The sequence below is a fragment of the Benincasa hispida genome, chromosome 5, assembly GCF_027475165.1.
Source record: "Benincasa hispida cultivar pf3 chromosome 5, pf3_genome.v1.1, whole genome shotgun sequence".
NCBI lineage: Eukaryota > Viridiplantae > Streptophyta > Magnoliopsida > Cucurbitales > Cucurbitaceae > Benincasa > Benincasa hispida.
The window spans coordinates 46,993,112-47,010,539 of record NC_143482.1 but is presented as its reverse complement, the minus strand read 5'-3'; the positions used below and the strand labels follow the sequence as shown (position 1 = coordinate 47,010,539).

General features: G+C 32.7%; 3 protein-coding genes across 4 annotated transcripts; all 3 read left to right on the top strand.

Moving 5' to 3' along the window:
* Positions 1–4,551: 4,551 nt before the first annotated feature.
* LOC120077496 (diphthamide biosynthesis protein 3-like) lies at positions 4,552–6,646 on the top strand. Of its 2 annotated transcripts, none has more exons than XM_039031403.2 (2): positions 4,552–4,964; positions 5,591–6,524. In XM_039031403.2, exon 1 carries the CDS (start codon positions 4,699–4,701, stop codon positions 4,954–4,956), a length of 258 nt encoding a protein of 85 aa, XP_038887331.1. In that variant the 5' UTR covers positions 4,552–4,698; the 3' UTR covers positions 4,957–4,964; positions 5,591–6,524. The 2 variants fall into 2 exon arrangements, with proteins under 2 accessions (XP_038887331.1, XP_038887330.1); XM_039031402.2 differs by having other exon boundaries at positions 4,563–4,964; positions 6,468–6,646.
* Positions 6,647–9,237: 2,591 nt separating this feature from the next.
* On the top strand, positions 9,238–15,077 carry LOC120077617 (Pentatricopeptide repeat (PPR) superfamily protein). The gene has a single exon (XM_039031557.2). It carries the CDS (start codon positions 9,434–9,436, stop codon positions 11,357–11,359), a length of 1,926 nt encoding a protein of 641 aa, XP_038887485.1. The 5' UTR covers positions 9,238–9,433; the 3' UTR covers positions 11,360–15,077.
* LOC120077618 (transmembrane epididymal protein (DUF716)) lies at positions 13,832–15,077 on the top strand. The gene has a single exon (XM_039031558.2). The coding sequence runs from the start codon at positions 13,994–13,996 to the stop codon at positions 14,828–14,830; it is 837 nt and encodes a 278-aa protein (XP_038887486.1). The 5' UTR covers positions 13,832–13,993; the 3' UTR covers positions 14,831–15,077.
* Positions 15,078–17,428: the final 2,351 nt, after the last annotated feature.

Sequence of the window (17,428 nt, the reverse complement as noted above, 5' to 3'; positions counted from 1 at the left end):
TTTACTCCTCCTTCTTTGAGTAAGACGCCTATCATGGCGCGACATTGTTCAAGCCCTGGAATCAACCCTTAAGGGAGTAGTTTATCTACTTACCCCTGCTTCAGGGAATGAGAGAATTCCATTTTGTGTAGCTGAGTTCCCATCTCTCCAATCAAACGAATCCCCAAAATGGTAGGCTTGTTGAGTCGGGGATCTGGCTACTCTCACCCATGCAAATCAAAGGATCGCTTTCATAGGTGCAGGAGTTCACAACTCACTCAGGATTAAGGTCATGTTACATATGGTCATCCTAGTGAAATGAAAGTCTCAATTATGAACGACGTTATATAACGAGATTAAACATTTTGTGGTCTAGTCTTATACAAACTCCTTTGTATAGAATGTCCCCGCTCGCATCTAATACATGAATGATCAGGATCAGATCATTTGTAGCATTTTACAACATTTGTAATACCTACAAAATGGGTCATACTCATAGTGTCATCAGGATAAGGTATCTCTCCTTATCCATATACTACAGACCATTTAGGTTATCACTTAAAATACGATCCACTTGTATGTCTCCACATACATGTTTAAGTTACAAAGATAACCATGGATTCTAGTTTATTGGTTTGTGGTTAATGCAACTAAAATATCAAATATTTCATAGACGGAAGTGAATAAAATATCATATATCATAAATCACAAAGTGTTTGTTCATACAAGTGTTTACAAACTATAGGACCCTACAAGATTTAGGGCATCAATCCCAACATTTTGTATATAAATTATAAATTATAATATATATATATATATATATTAATATTAATATTGTAGACTTTGTTGGGATAATTATGGAGGTTTTAATTATTTAAGTTTAAGACTTTATTACTTTAATTCCTTAGATATTGTAATATTTAAGATATGATGTTCTAATTGTTGAATTTTAATTTATAAAAATTATGAGAATTTAGCATTTTAATTATATCTTTTTGTGTATCATTGTTTTTATTATCAAAATTGATAATATTTTATGTAAATAAAAGTTATATTGAATATGTTTAAGGAATTTTTAAATATATATATTTAACAGAAATAAAAAGAAATTATTAGACAAAAATGATTGTGGAGAAATTTTCCCTGCAAAATCCCCATGGGGAATCCCCATCTTGTTCCCCGCAAGAAAATTCACAGGACGAAGAATGGAATAGGGGGTGGGGACAGGGCTAGAGGCAGTGAGAATGAGAAAAAGAAAATAGGAAAAATAAAAGGAATAATATCTTCTTGGTCTCTAGGTTTTGGCTCTAGTTTCTATTTAGTCCTTAGGTTCAGTACAAGAAATCGGACCTTTAGCGAAAAATTACTAGCGACTATTTCACAATCGTTGCGTTACAATGACGAAATATAATTTTCATCTCTAACTATGCGACAAAATGGAAGAAAAAAAAAGTCGTAAAAATGTGACGATTAACACCAATCGACGTAGCCGTTAAGCAATGAAGAATTATATCATCCATGGTTACCTATATTATATTGCTTACAAATATTGAATATTATTTTTTAAGATAAGGGATGATGACACTTATTTAAGTCTCATCGACATCTTCCACCAAACTCATTGATCTGTTGCAAAAGGTTGGATTGACGATTCAACATGTGAAGCATATGTATGTATTATTTAAAATGTTTTAACAAATAATATTAATTTCAAATATTTTGAAGTTTATGCATTTATTTGTTTGTTTTGAACCATATAGGGAAAATGATTGCTTTAAAACTAGAGCAAGAAACCTCAATACGGTAATGAGTGATGAAGAAATTATGGCAATCATTTTAGAGGAAAAAATACATATGTTAAAGGGATGGGATATGGACTAAAACCACCTCGAAGTAAAAAAGAAACGTATTCACAAGATTATGTCTAATCATTAGAGGCACGTCTTGCAAAGACAGAAGAACTTATGGAGAGTGAACATCGAGAGAATGAAAAAAATAGAATTGCTATGGAAGAAGCATTACAAAATCAACGTCAAGAGTATGAAAGAAAATTCAGTCAAATGAATGAATTTCTAGAAAGATTCACTAGAGGAAGTGCTTCTCTTAGTAAGTAATTACATTAGTTCAACTGATGTTCATATTAGTCAAATTAGCTTTAACTTGTGCACAGTGATTTCATCAATTGATTATGATTAGTGATGTAATTCTGAATATTTCATAATTTTTGTCATGGAGATGAGGGAAGGGGGGAATATGAGTATTTATGTTTTGTTTTTTTTTTTCTTGTGATGGGAGGAAGAAGAGAAGAATAATTGCAAAATATATTTATAATTGTTATTATGTGATAATTATTGATCGAGTATTTCATTTTTTTTTTCTGGTTGTAAAAAGTGGTTGGGGGAGGGAAGAAAGAATTAATGTTTGTATTTGTTGTTGTGAATGTGGGTGGGAGGAGGAGGTAGGGGAGAAGAGAAAAAGAATGACAAAATATTTTGTGATTTTTTACTTGTAGAAGATGTTTATGTTTGTTATTATGTGATTTAGCTAATGATATTTTATATTTGTCGTTGTTTTGGAAAAGGTGGTTGGGAGAAGGGGTGAGTGTTTGAGAATTTATGTTTGTTGTGACATGATAATTTTTTTGTGATAATTATGCTTGAAATTATGTGAATTAGGTCTGTGATGATTATGTTTTAGACCACTTACGATTCATAACATAAAATGGATTAATCATTTTACTTAAACGGTGAATTTGTTTAATTTTGATATTGTTGAGAATATGTGAATTGTGTTTTAAAATAATTTGATATGTATCTATGCGTGCATGACTAAATTGGACCTTGTTGGTGATGACTACATTTTGGACTTTATTTTTTTTCTTTAAGATCACTAATTAGGTGATGATTAATTGTATATGCAAGACTTTCTTTTTTTAAGATCACTAATTGTGGATTTTTTTTTTTTTTTTTTTGTAGTGGATATGGTGGATTTTATAAACATATTTTAATATATAGTACAATTAAGTTGCACTGTAATATTATTTTTAAATATTATTAAGATTTGCGACGTAACTAAAACGTCGCAAGATTATTACATCGAGAACATACAACAGCGAGCAATGCAACGAACATAGAAACTTTATAAACATGTTTAGAAAACGTTGCATATTACGACTTTTAGTAAACATTGAATGTTGTAGTAAACGTCGCATAATGCGACCTTTCGCTCGTATCGTTGCATAATGCAATGTTTTCTTTCAAACAGTCGCAAAAAAAATTCACCGACTGGGCTTTAGCGGCAAAAGCTTGCGACGATATAAATTAGTCGCTAAATAGTTTTTGCAACAAAATATTATTTTTAGCGACGAATTTTTTAGTTGCAAAAGGTCATATTTCTTGTAGTGATTTTGAAATATTATACATTTAGTCCTAAAGTTTTGAGTTTTGTTTCAATTTAGTTCCTAAGTTTCAAAATGTTACAATTTACCCTTGAGTTTTGAATTTTGTTTCAATTTGGTCCACGGATTTCAAGATTTTACATTTTTAACCTCAATTGTTCATTAAATATTTACTTTCAATTATTGACGTCAATTTCTAATTAATTAAAAAATAATTAGAAGTGAAATTTTAAATTTAATTTTAAAAGTGATAAAAATAGTAAAACTTAATTAATTTTAATTCGTTTAACAATTTTAATTTATTAATATAAATTAACTTTAAAAGACGAAAAGTGAGTGTTTAGTGAAAATTTGAGGTTAAAAGTGTAAACTTCAAGACATAGAGACCAAATTGAAACAAAATTCAAATGTAAGGGTAAAATTGTAGCATTTTGAAACCTGGAGACTAAATTAAAATCAAACTCAAAACTTAAGAACTAAATGTATAATATTTTGAAACCTATGAACTAAATAGACAATAGATCCAAAACCTAGGGACCATAAAGGTATTTTTCCCAAAAATAAAATATTTATTAACACAGGCTATGGTTAACTAAAAGTTAGATTACAATATCATTTGGTCCCTGTACTTTAAGATATGTTCAGTAAGTCTCTATATTTTCAATAAAACTTATACTTAGTCTGCCAAAATTAATTTTTATCTAAATTGACTAAATAATAATAATAATTTTCAAAATAGCATATATGAATATCTTTTCAGAATTAATAGTAAAAATGCTAATAAGATATCAAAAAGTTTTTGGAAAAAATAACAAGAAATAAACACTAATTTAATATTTATTTAAAGTGAAATAATAAAATTAGAAGTTTAAAAATAAAGATTTTGAGAAATTTTAAATCATATAGAATTTCAAATGTGTTTGTTAAAGCAATAAAATGGTTGCAAATCCTCTTTTAAACAAAATGGTCAAATTTTCACTCGATTTCATATGATTTAGAAGTGAGTTATTCAAATTTTTCTCATTCTAAATGAAAGAAAGAATTCAAAATTATTTGTCGAATTCTAAATCACACCATAGCTCAGAAAGTCGGTGAAATCGCATTATTTTTACCATAATATTTGGGGGAGCGGTGGAATTAAGTCAAAACGGAAATAACTAAATAAATAAATAAAGCGTAAATTGGACGCGGTTTTTAGGAATTCGGAGTCCTCCAAAGAAACCCAAAGCCCTCGTCCTTCCTCAATCTTCTTCGTTACCTCCGAACTCGGCGGTTGCAGACTCGCCGTCGCCGCAGAATCGGCCGAATCCACCGGAGAAACGATGTCGTACGACGACGTGGAGATTGAAGACATGGAGTGGAACGAGGAACTGCAGGCCTTCACGTACCCATGCCCCTGCGGCGACTTGTTCCAGATCACTAAGGAGGATCTTAAGCTCGGCGAAGAGATTGCTCGGTGCCCTAGCTGCTCTCTTTACATCACAGTCATCTACAACATGGAAGATTTTCTCGGAGACTCTAATCAGAAGAATAACAAAGGACTTGAGCCCTCTAAACAACAGCCTATTGTCGTCGCTTAACAATTCAGGTTATTAACCGATCGAAACTTCGAATTTGTTTATTATCGCCGGAATGTTCGTTGCAATCATTTTTTTCCCTTTTTATACATGCTTTCGGTGGTTCCTTTTAGGCTACCTTGTTCCTACTTCCGTATTTTCTAATCGCTATGAGGATGGAAGGACAGTTGATTCTCAATTTGGAATTTATTTGAATTTTGGAATATGTTGCTTCCCTTCCATCCCTCAGGAGGATGGTTTCATTTGGTTAGTTTTATAGCTTAGTTTCATATACGTTATCAGTTTAGAACCCAGGGTAGGCCTTGCTTTGGCGTGATAAAATACCCAATTGGTTTGTCTCCTCTTCCCTGTGATAAATTGTTTACAGATAAGTTTGTGAAACTGTTCTGAAAGCATTAAGCTATTGTGTTTGTTTATGGTCATCAAGTCTTAAAGATATACCTTGTATACACATCTTTTTGGTCATTGTTGATACACCATATTTAAAGGCTTTATCTTTTTCTTTCGAGTAAACTTCTCTGACTACAAGGTAGAAACTTGGAGTAAATAGCCTGATCAAATCTAAACTTCACCCAATAATATATCTTACCCCAGAAGCTCTGGTGTTTAGTTTCTGACCAATTGTGAACGGATTTAGGTGATTTTGGGATCAAAGCAAAGGGAATATGTTGCTTTACCACACCCCTGAGGAGGATGGTTTCAATTGGTTACTTATATCATATACACTACCAGATCATTACTCCGGGGAGACCCTAGCTTCAGTGCGAGACTCTTTATTATCCCTGTTCTAGAATTGCTAGAGAATGCTTGTGCTGAAGTGCTTAATCTGCAACTATGTTCTATGTTATGTTGTCTGCCGTATCAATTTTCTGAAGTTACGATTATATATGGAAAGGGCCCTGTGACTACGTCCCTCTCCTTTGTACAGACTGCCCAATCTCAAAAAAAGAAAATAGGATAGGTATAGGGAAGCTCCGGCAGTTCTTTAAACATTTTTTCTTTTGGTAATTTGAATTTACCTCTGTTTTCTGGGTTGTTTTGCTTAACCCTTCTTTTTATTTACCAAATAGTGAAATTATGAAAATGCATAAATCAAATGCTCAGAGATGATTTTTTCTGAGAGTAATACACAGTTGAGTTTGTTCTTGTTTGTTTAGGGGTTTACCATCTATTTACTGTATTTATATGCTTTTTTTTCTAACCAGAGGTTTGTTTTTTTTTCAATCAAGTGAACTTCTCCGACTTTGAGATAGAAAAATGGAGGAAGTAGCTCTGTTTGAATCTAGACCACACACAAGAATGTATCTAATCCTCTGAGTTTTTGGTGGTTTAGTTTGTGAAATATGTCATCAGTACAAGTTTCTGTTAATTAAGTAGCAGAAGTGTTATGTGGCACAGAGATGCTCTAAAATCTACCAATACATAGTTGGAATTGTCTTCTAATAACTTTAACTTCTTCAGGAAAAAAAAAAAAAATCTGTTAGTTAACTTTATATAGATGTTCCTTTTTGCAGAACCTTCGAATACAAATCATGGTGTCACCACGGCAGCTGCACCTATTGCAGACGAAATTTTGTCAGCCATTGTCAATTCTGAGATGTTAGTTGGCATTAAAGTTTCTTCCTTCTCTTTTTATTTCTGTTTTCGGAATTGATCTAGGAAATTGAGGAAGATAGAGTTGTATCTGGAAAAATGGTATTGAAGTACTTTTTTTGTTCTTTATAAAGTAATTTATACATTCTTGATCTTTTCACAATTTAATGTAGTGAATGGTGATTTCTTTGGTTGAACTTATCTTCCTGTTCTGTTAATCGATAGAACTATACACAAAATGGATGAAAATCTCTAATAATCTACTCAAGGTTTGTTTAGATTAGTTTGGATTGACTTTCTGAGGGCTTAAATTTTTTTTTTCTTTTATGTACTTAGAAACAAATATCTATAAAGCAATCCAAACATGCTCTTAATCGGTTCTTGATTTGTAGCTCTTTTGGTTAGGGTATGGAAATTTCATGATAATGACTTGTAATTGACCGTTTTTGCATATTAGATAGATTGATTGTATGATGGATTGATTGAGGTGAACTCATCTAAAACTTTTAGGCTATTAAAGGGGAAAATGGTGAAACCCCTTTATGCAAATGCATATTAGCTAGGTTTCTTGGAAGTTAGGTTAAATTAGATGCTGAAATGTTTTCAAGGTGTATTTATACCTTCCTATTTAGAATTATTTTTTCTTCCTGAAAACTGAAGAACAACATGAATGGCAAATAGAATAATAAATATGTTCAATGAACTTAGTATGTTTGGGGAGTTTTTTTTTTTTTTTTAGAACAATACTTTGGTCATATTTGAAATTTTGTTTAACCTTTTAGTTGTATTTGAATTATAACTAGAAAGATGAAAAATAAGAGCATCGTTTATGAGTTTTCAAAAAGGACTGAAAGCATGGAATACAATTTTCTTTTTCTTATTTTTTTTATTGAAGTCTTTATTTTTTAAATTGTAGCTAAAAAATTGTAGTGATCTACTTAATAAAATTGATTAATAAAAATATGTGCCATAATCATTATAGATTGGCCTAGTGGTTAATAGGGGGTATGATTGTTAAAATGAGTATAACTCAACTGATATAATATTTGTAGAGGTTCAATTTTCCATCCCACATATTGTAAAAAATAAAAATGAAAATGAAAAATAGAGGGCATGACTTTGATAAAAGGACAAAAGAGGTCATAAGTTCAATATATGGGAGTCATCTATCTAAGATTTAATATCCTATGAGTTTTCTTTCACAAAAATGTTGTAATTTTTAAATAACAACACTTTTAGGGTTAATAATTAAACACTTTTAGGGTTAATAATTAAAAGTAACATTTTTAAAGATTTGTAAATATACCAAAATTCTATCAACGAGATAGGCTTTAAGAGTGCATGAGTGTGGAGACAAAATAGTCATTATTAAAAAAGTTTAAGGGCAAAGAGAGAAGTTAAAAAAATTGAGTTAGTCCCTTTTAATATAATATAAATTATATTTTGGTGTCTTAACTTTTAGAAAATTTATTTAATCATTGAATTTTCTTTTAGTATAACAAAATATGGGAGAACGAACCTTCGATCTCTAGAAAGGAAGATCATACCAATTACCGTTAAGCTAAGCTCACTTTAACAAAAAATAATTATTACTTTGATCATAACTTTTATTTTAAATATTAGTATAAGCTAAGCTTCAACAAACAGTGAAGAACATGAATATAAGATAAGAAAGTAACATACCAAGGATCAAAACATTTGTTTTCTAAAAGGATTTTTAGAAGATATTTTGGAAGTTCAAATGCTAAAGTACAACAGACTTGAAAGTTGGATCACAATGAATATTGTGAAAGTTTTTGGTTTTTATGCATTTGACTTTCTAATTGCTTAATGTGTGAGTATATATAGATCTCTGGAGGTGGACTGGAACAAGGTAAGATTTAAAAATCTATCGAAGGCGATCACAATTTTATGAAACCTTTGGAATTTCAAAAAATCATTTGTCGTCCTCGGCGGATAGTGGTGAGAGGATCAATATTCGAGTGTTCAATCTAATTGATAAGTTTTGTTAGGCCAATCTCGTTGAAGTCAATGGTCGCACTTCCCCAATAAGGTTCGAGAGTTGTGTGAGTCGGAAGAGGTGGTCCCCTCATTGGAAGCTCAATGTTAATGCCTCCTGGTGCAATGAAAATAAGTTGGGCAGTTTAGGGTGGATGGTTCATGACTCTCAAGACTCTTCTATCTACGTTCGTCTCAATAACTTTGACCAAAGATAGCCTATAAATGCGCTAGAAGGGGATGCAATTCGGGTCGAGTTGGTTTGGCTTCTCACATCCATCTGAGAAGGGAGTTGTGTTAACCTCTAATCATGGAGTATGACTCGTAAGATATCATTAGTGCCCTTAATGAGCCTTTGACTGATTTGTTGGAAACTAAGAATTTGGGGGACGTTGTTATTGGGCTTGCACAATACATTGGTGTGTTCTCTTTAGTTTTATATAAGCATTCTTGTAATTTTGTTGCTCACTCTCTAGCATGTGCTTGTTATTAATTTTGTAAATCTCCAAGCTACTTCCTTTAAAGAGGAAGGTCGTATTACTTGTTGAGAGTTTAATTATCTTAATTGGATGTTTCATGTATTTAATGAGGACCTTAATTGTAGTTACTTGTTGTAACTTATTTTAATCAGTTCTTTTTCAAAAAATAAAGTGTATAGGTATATACAATTAGATACTTATGAAAGTTTAAACACCAAATAAAGAAATAGGTAAACTTCGAAAATTGAACAAAATTGTGAATGTCAAGAGAGAGATTTAAACCTAGGAAAATAATGCTTGAAGCTTCAACAGCCGTAGCCTTCACCCACAAAAACAAGCAGGAAAGCCTCCTCCTTCCCTCTCTGTGTCAGGTAAATCTCTCTCCTTCTTGTCTCTCCTAAACCCTAAACATGAATCGTTTCAAAATTCTGAAGCTTTCTTCTCTGAAGTTCAAACTAACCACTAATTCCCAATCCTTCGCACCCTTCTCTTCGATTTCTCTCCAAGAAACTCCACTGGAATCTCCATTTCCATCCACAAATTCAAGCACAGACACCACTTCGCCTCAAACCCAGAATTCTCTCGAACAATCTGCCCGGTCCTCTCAGTGGCATTTCATCAAACAAGTAGAATCCACTCTGACTCCGTCGCTTATCTCTGAAACCCTTCAAAATCTCCACGAATCTCCACAGATTGTTCTCGAATTGTTAAACCACTTGCAGCCTCAATTACTTGATGCCGAAACTCTTTGCCTTGCCATTGTCATTGTTGCTTGTCTTCCATCTCCCAAACCCACTTTACAGCTTCTCAAACAGGCTGTTGGGTGTGGCACTACTAATTCAATCAGGGAGATTTTTGAATGTTTAGCTGCTTCTCGTGATCGTTTGGGTTTTAAAAGTAGTATTGTTTTCGATTACTTGATTAAATCTTGTTGTGAAATGAATAGGGTAGATGAGGCTTTTGAGTGTTTTTACATGATGAAGGAAAAGGGTATTTTACCTAAGATTGAGACCTGCAATGATTTGCTGAGTTTGTGTTTGAAGTTGAATAGAATTGAGGCAGCTTGGGTTTTTTATGCTGAGATGTTTAGATTGAGGATTAAATCTAGTGTTTGTACATTTAACATTATGATTAATGTTCTATGCAAGGAGGGGAAGTTGAAGAAGGCCAAGGATTTTATTGGGCATATGGAAAGTTTAGGGGTTAAACCGAATGTCGTTACGTATAATACGATTGTTCATGGATATTGTTCAAGAGGGAGAGTTGAAGAGGCTGATGCTATTTTGGATACTATGAAAAGAAAAAAGATCCAACCTGATTCTTACACATATGGCTCTCTTATCAATGGGATGTGCAAGCTAGGAAAACTTGAAGAAGCATCAAAGATTTTTGAAGAAATGGTACAAAATGGGTTGCTTCCTAGTGCTGTAACTTATAATACTTTGATTGATGGATTTTGCAATAAGGGTAATTTGGATATTGCCTTTTCTTATAAAGATGAGATGTTGAAGAAGGGCATAATGCCAACTGTGTCAACTTATAACTTGTTGATTCATGCATTGTTTATGGAGCAAAGAATAGATGAAGCTGAAGGTATGATCAAAGAAATTCAGGAGAAAGGAATGTCTCCTGATGCTATTACATATAATATCTTGATAAATGGGTATTGTAGATGTGGAAATGCAAAGAAAGCATTTAGTCTACGTGATCAAATGTTGACGAGCGGTATTCGGCCGACAAAAGTGACATACACATCACTTATTCATGTTTTGAGCAAAAAGAACAGAATGAAGGAGGCAAATGATTTGTTTAAGAAGATCACAAGTAAAGGTGTGTTGCCAGATGTCATTATGTTTAATGCTTTGATTGATGGTCATTGCTCTAACAGTAATGTCGAGCGTGCATTAGAGCTTCTGAAAGATATGGATAGGATGAAGGTTCCACCTGATGAAGTGACTTTCAATACCATAATGCAAGGGCGTTGCAGGGAAGGAAAAGTTGAAGAAGCTCGCAAACTTTTTGATGAGATGAAGAGAAGAGGGATCAAGCCCGACCATGTTAGTTTCAATACATTAATAAGTGGTTATAGTAGACAAGGTGACATAAAGGATGCTTTCAGAGTACGGGATGAGATGCTCAATACAGGATTCAATCCGACTCTTCTAACATATAATGCCCTTATACAAGGGTTATGCAAAAACCAAGAAGCTGATCATGCTGAAGAGCTTCTTAAAGAAATGGTCAGTAAAGGAATTACACCTGATGATGGCACTTATTTCTCATTGATTGAAGGTATTACAAAAGTTAACAATCCAGTTGAAAATGAGAACACATAAAAGAGTATCTATTTTGGTAGAAGTTTCCGTAGAGCGCCTTCAGGAGAAAGAGTCGCCCTCATGTACTGAAGTTTCTGCTCCTGCCTCTTTAACAAGAGGAAATTCCAATATGTTTCACATACCATTGTCCCATCAAGTTGTGAACAAGGATAAATTTCTCGAGCCTTTTACGGATTCTGAATCGCTATAAAATACGATGTTCAAACGCTAAAATGATAAGTTTCGATTTGAAGCAGAATCAGTTGTTCCCTTGAATAGAATCCAAAGGAAATTCTCAACCTAATCTCTTTCTCATCAATGGTGCTATCTCTGCTGTAATTCAAAGATGAGACCATTCAACTTTCTTTCCCTTTGGTTGGCGAAGTTACAGATCATGGACCAGTACAATTCATGCTCGCAAGACGTTTCGTCGTTCGTCTTCATCTTTTCCTATATCATCGACCAAATCAAAACAATAAAGGAGAGCACAAGAGATAAGATTATGGACGACTTTATTACAGATTGAAATGGATATTCAAAAGTGGGTCAAGGAAAGTCCAAAAGCTTTATTGTAGGTGATTCTTTCACAGTTTTTTCTGTTAATCTGAAACAAAAGTTACCCTCCACTTAGCATTTGCTTTTGATCTTTACTTTCTTTTTATAGTGCACTTAGAGGATAAAGCCAATGAGCATCTAGGAAGGCAAGCATTAAATCTTTGCTTTTGTAGGTATAGAACACAATATGCTTCATTTATTGCTAGCTTTCACTATCACTATTTCCATTGGTTTGACTGCACTAAATTCCTTGCAATGCTACTATCTTCTAATACTTAAAAGTATGAGCCACATATTAATACAAATCAAACTATATAACTTTCTTTTTAATATCATTTATAAGTAGATTTGTGAGCTTTCTTTGGACGTGGACTAATCGGTGCTTTCCATGGTTTGGTTTCTCACTAAATTTAATCTTTTTTTTTCTCTTTAAGATGTTTTTTTTGGAGTTGTAGTTTAATTTTAAAATACATGAGTTGGTTTGATTTGATGATGATTTGATTTTTAAAAATTAAGCTTATAAATACTATAATTCACCGGTTCCATTTTAGGGACATTTTAAAATTAAAATACTAGCTAGATTTTGATCAAATAATTGTCAAAATTTTAATTTGGATCTACTTTCGATGTCACTAATTAATGCTTCTACTGCACCAAGGATGAAAAAGATTATTGTTTTTTTGTTCCGATTGTCATTTTTTTCTCTTTTTTTTTTATTGAGGGTGTGTTTTGATTACATTTTCAAATGTTTAATTTGAAAAATAAGTTATTTTGGAAAAAATTAGAGTGTTTGACAACTATTCAAAATAGTTTTTCAAGTGTATTTTAACCGGTTTTTATCAAATTATTTAAATAAAAATTTGGATTTTTTGAAAAGCATTTTTTTCAAGTCTGGGCTCGTTATTGTGCAATATTTACATTTTATTAGAAGGATTTTTCTCAAATCCATCATAAATTCACCTTCTTTATGAGTTTAAATGAGCAACATGTGATGGTTTTAATTGAGATACTTCACCATATGTGATTGTCTTTTTTTTAATTACTTTTAAATCCCTACATGATCTTGGTTACAATAATAACAATAAATAAAATAAAAACTATTGATTTTGAGGCATTTGTATGGTATCTCTAATGGAGCTTTACTAACATTATACTCATTGTTGATTACTTGAAGCTAACTCCCAATAGAGAATATCATAACATTTTAATCTTTACCACCAAATTCACTCAATATTCTTTTAATAGTTTTTCACCACATACACTCCACACTTGGTGCATTACAAACTGTCCACATATGTCTACATTTTTAAAGAAGATAACAAAAACTTATGACACTCCAAATACAATTTTGGACTCATAACTTATATGTCAAACTGAACATAGGCTCATCTCATACTAATAGACTGATTGTGTTTCTTATTCTTCACCTTACTATTATTGTTATCGTTGTTGTTTTTGGATATTTGTGAATATACTAACAGCTCAAGCATACTTCGACTAATCTCACAGAACAACTGTTTGAATTAATTTTAGAATATAAATATAAGTAGGTGGTCATGACCATGGCTTGAACCTAGTCTCTATAAGTTTGTTATTATTTACCTGGTTTGTTTTTCTTTTCTTTCTTTCTTTTTTTTTTTTTTTTTTTTTTGACAATGTAAAGTGGAAAAATTGAACTTTAGACCTCGAGGATATTAGTATAAGTTCATATCAACTCTATCTGGTCTTTCTTGACCGCTAGGCTAACTCATGATAGTTTTGCTCTCCACCTTATTATTAATTTTATTCATACTACATGGGAATCATCAGAGATTTTAACCCAAGTTAAGGTCAACAATTTCAAAATCTTTTGTTTTAGTTAATTTTCTACATTGAGCATCTAGGTATTGAACTGACCCATCAGAATCCAATTTTTAAAGCTCCTTTATCAACTTTTGACAATAACTTTCCTAGTGGAAACACATACATTATGCACCAAAATATTTGACTAGACAACCATATGCATTTTTAGGTTGTATCTACAAACCAAAAGAGATGATATAAAATTGCATTGGCTTATGGTTGAACTTGGTAAGCTAGAGTTTGAAAATAGAGGTTTCAATGGGGCAATTTGTACCTCATGTAGCATCTGGTTTTGTATTCACTCTTCTTGGCCTTTGGCATACTGTGAATACAATCAAAACCTACAATCTCAGAGGCTCTTCAAATTTCAAAGTAAGATTTTGGTACCCTCTCAATCACCCGCTTTCCATACTCAAGTACTTGGAGCTCATTTTCGTGTTCTCTTTTTCGATCGTTGCAATTTTCAGACAATTTTGGGACTACCCTTTTGTTCACTTGTCTTTCCAAATCATCAACTTGGAGCATGCAACCATGTTCCTACACCTTGCTATATTTTCAGGTTTTATTTTCTATAACGAGCTGAATCGTTCATCGAGCGTATTATCCGGTGTTGAAGGCGTCTTTGCAGCCTGCGTTTTCAGTCAAGAACTGTTCTTGCTCCATTTCCACTCGGCTGACCATAATGGCATCGAAGGTCATTACCATTGGCTCTTGCAGATCATAGTGTTCGCATCTCTCGTGTCGGTACTCGTAGCTGCTTGTTATCCTACCAACTTCCCTGCAGCTCTTGTTCTTTCATTATTGGTTGTTCTGCAAGGGTGTTGGTTTATGAACATGGGGTTCATGCTATGGGTTCCAAACCTAGTTCCTAAGGGTTGCAGCATGAGGATCATCGAGAACGGCAAAGACGAAATGCTCGGAGCAGTCATTTGTGCCTCCAAGGAAGCTGATATGAGGGCACGAGCACTTGCCAACCTGCAATTCAGTTGGATACTAGCAGGAATTCTTATATTTACTGGATTTATAAGCCTCAAATGTACTAAATCTGAAAATTGTAGCTCGAAGATCCAGTTAACGGACTACGAGCAGCTTTGAGTAGTGCAAAAGGTACCAATATGCTTTGATACAGCTACCAGCAGCAAGGTCATGAATGAGGTGATCAATTGGTCAAGAGGGTCAAGACAATGTCATATTAAGACTGAAAAGGCTGTGATTGCTCTGTAATTAAAACCATCAATCAGAATAAAAACATATAGAACTTGTGTATGTTTTGCAGACACAAACTTGATGGAGAAACTAGCTTTGAGAAAATGATTAGAAATAGTACTCAAAGTTTCCACCAGTCACAAATAGCATTCTTTTTGCTAATTATTTTGATGGCTCATTCCAGTGCATCTTGACGAGGATCGATATGGAAATCAAAACAAAAATTTAGTTTCTATAAATATCACGTCCAAACCACCAATTTTGTTGGACTTTCTTGGTGGAATCGGATACATTTGAGGATATTGATGAATAGGAAAATTGAAAAGAGTACATATATAATATTTGGGAAAAATTACACAAGTTTTGAGGAAGATGTACATAATAATAGTAAGTCGTGGTTTTCTTCTTAAGCTAGGATTCCATTAGAGAAGTCCATTTATCTCATGAGGACCCACCCTACACGAGATGGAAAATTCCTCATTAGATGAGGAATGGTGGAGGGAGAGAGTGAATTTTCTCCTCATTGGCTAAATAGGAAATACATTCCTCATCCCCGTCCCAACCTGCCATATATTATACACACACACTTTAAAAATTATAGTTTGTTTTTACCAATTAATTTTCTCCTAATTCTCATCATAATTTGTTCATACTTTAATGTATATCTAAGATAAAGATATTAAAACTTTGAAGACTAGACGACTATGTTGTAATATTTAAATTTTAACTTTAAAAAATAAAATATTTAAATTATATATTTTACACGTTAAATATTATTGTTTTTATAAGAAAAACTTATAGTGTTTTGTTTGAATAAAAATGTAATAGAAATGACCTGTTTAATAAACAAATTTTTAAATCATTTATATAGTTGAAAATAAATTTTAAAATTTGATAAATAGTAGATAAATTAATAAAAAGAACTAACAAGTAATTTTCCTCCGAGAACCTGATTCCTGTGAATTTTCTATGGGGATCAGATTATTCCAATAAATTTCATGGGGATAGAGATTAAAAAAGGAGGTGGGGACACGGAAGCTTGCCCTGTGTTATGGACATTTCTAGAATCTATTGAGAAATCAAAAAAAAAAAAAAAAAATGGTTTGGCATTTAAAGAAACTAAATTTTTGTTTTGGAACGAGTCGTTAAAACGCCAAAAATAGTAGTATTTGTGAAAGAAGAAAAATTATGAATGCTATTTCTTACATTCCATAAACATTCAACATCCGACCCTGAAAATGCAAGCACTAATGAGATCCAATACAATTAGAATCGCATATGGAGAAAGGATCCTTTACTTTTCATGTCCTGTATTGTTTGGCATTCTAGCATTTATACTATGATGAACTCTGATACATGCCTATTAACTGGGATGAAGCTCATTTTTATCTTCCCGAGCGGCTTGTTCATCTGCCGTCCAACCATTTTAAACATTGGGATTAGAATCTATATCTGATTTGAAAGATTATAATCCTATCTTTTGTTACTGAATCAGTAGCTATTGTGAACATAAAAGAGGAGTAGGGTAATTTTGTGCCTTTAGGAAGCTTTTTATGTACACTACCATGTCTTCCAAAGAACAATCAACCTTAGACAAGTCATGTGTAGCCTGCCCTTTTGTTTCCTTACTGCAAAATCTCTCTTTTCCTCTAAGTTAAGTCAATTCGAAATGCTCCATAACTCCCACTTCTGTTCATGAAGATTCAATTTCAAGCCATATGTCACAAGAATTGGAAAATGAATGCATCTATTACATGTAGGCTTTGTATTAGAAGTTGGATTGAACAAATTTCAGCATGGTTACCCAACCAAAACTTCGTCTAATCAACAAAATAACCTCTACTTGAGAGTAAAGATAAAAGTTCACTCTAGTGAAATTGAACTCTATATACATTAGAGTGCAATGGTTGGGTTCATTCTCCTGTCTTCTTTTTTTTTTTTTTAATACCGTTGAGTGCTTGGACCAGTTTACACGCATCTCAACAATCCACTTGACCCTACAACATTTGGATGTCAAAAAAATTCGTAAGATATGAAATCTTAGTAAGTGGTCACCATGGGTTGAAACCATAACCTCTCCGGTCTAATTTTCATTCCAATCTTGATTCTACAACCCAAATAACATCTAAGTTCATTACACCAATTCTAGTTGCTGGTGCAAAAATCTATCATTGCTTGGTTCAATGTTGCTTAAAAGAATCAAGCTCTGTTTAGGAGATTGTTCACAAAACATTCTACTTCCAAAACAGAAATTCAGGGGAAATGGATTGTATGTGGATATCCCTTTCTTTCAGTTTATCTTGAGACAAAGTTGTTTTCGGTTTCGAAACTTATTAACAGCGGATTCAAATGCACAATAACTTAAGCTCCATTTGATAATCACTTTGTATTTTTTTGGTGGTCTCTCCAAAGAACTAGTTGATCTTACAAGAATTGCCTACAAAGTTCATTTATTATTCTTCTCAAGATCCAAAAGCACAAAAAGAA

Excerpts from the sequence above, each read along its gene's own strand:
- LOC120077496 (XM_039031402.2), top strand. The coding sequence starts at position 4,699 with ATGTCGTACGACGACGTGGAGATTGAAGACATGGAGTGGAACGAGGAA.
- LOC120077617 (XM_039031557.2), top strand. The coding sequence starts at position 9,434 with ATGAATCGTTTCAAAATTCTGAAGCTTTCTTCTCTGAAGTTCAAACTA.
- LOC120077618 (XM_039031558.2), top strand. The coding sequence starts at position 13,994 with ATGGGGCAATTTGTACCTCATGTAGCATCTGGTTTTGTATTCACTCTT.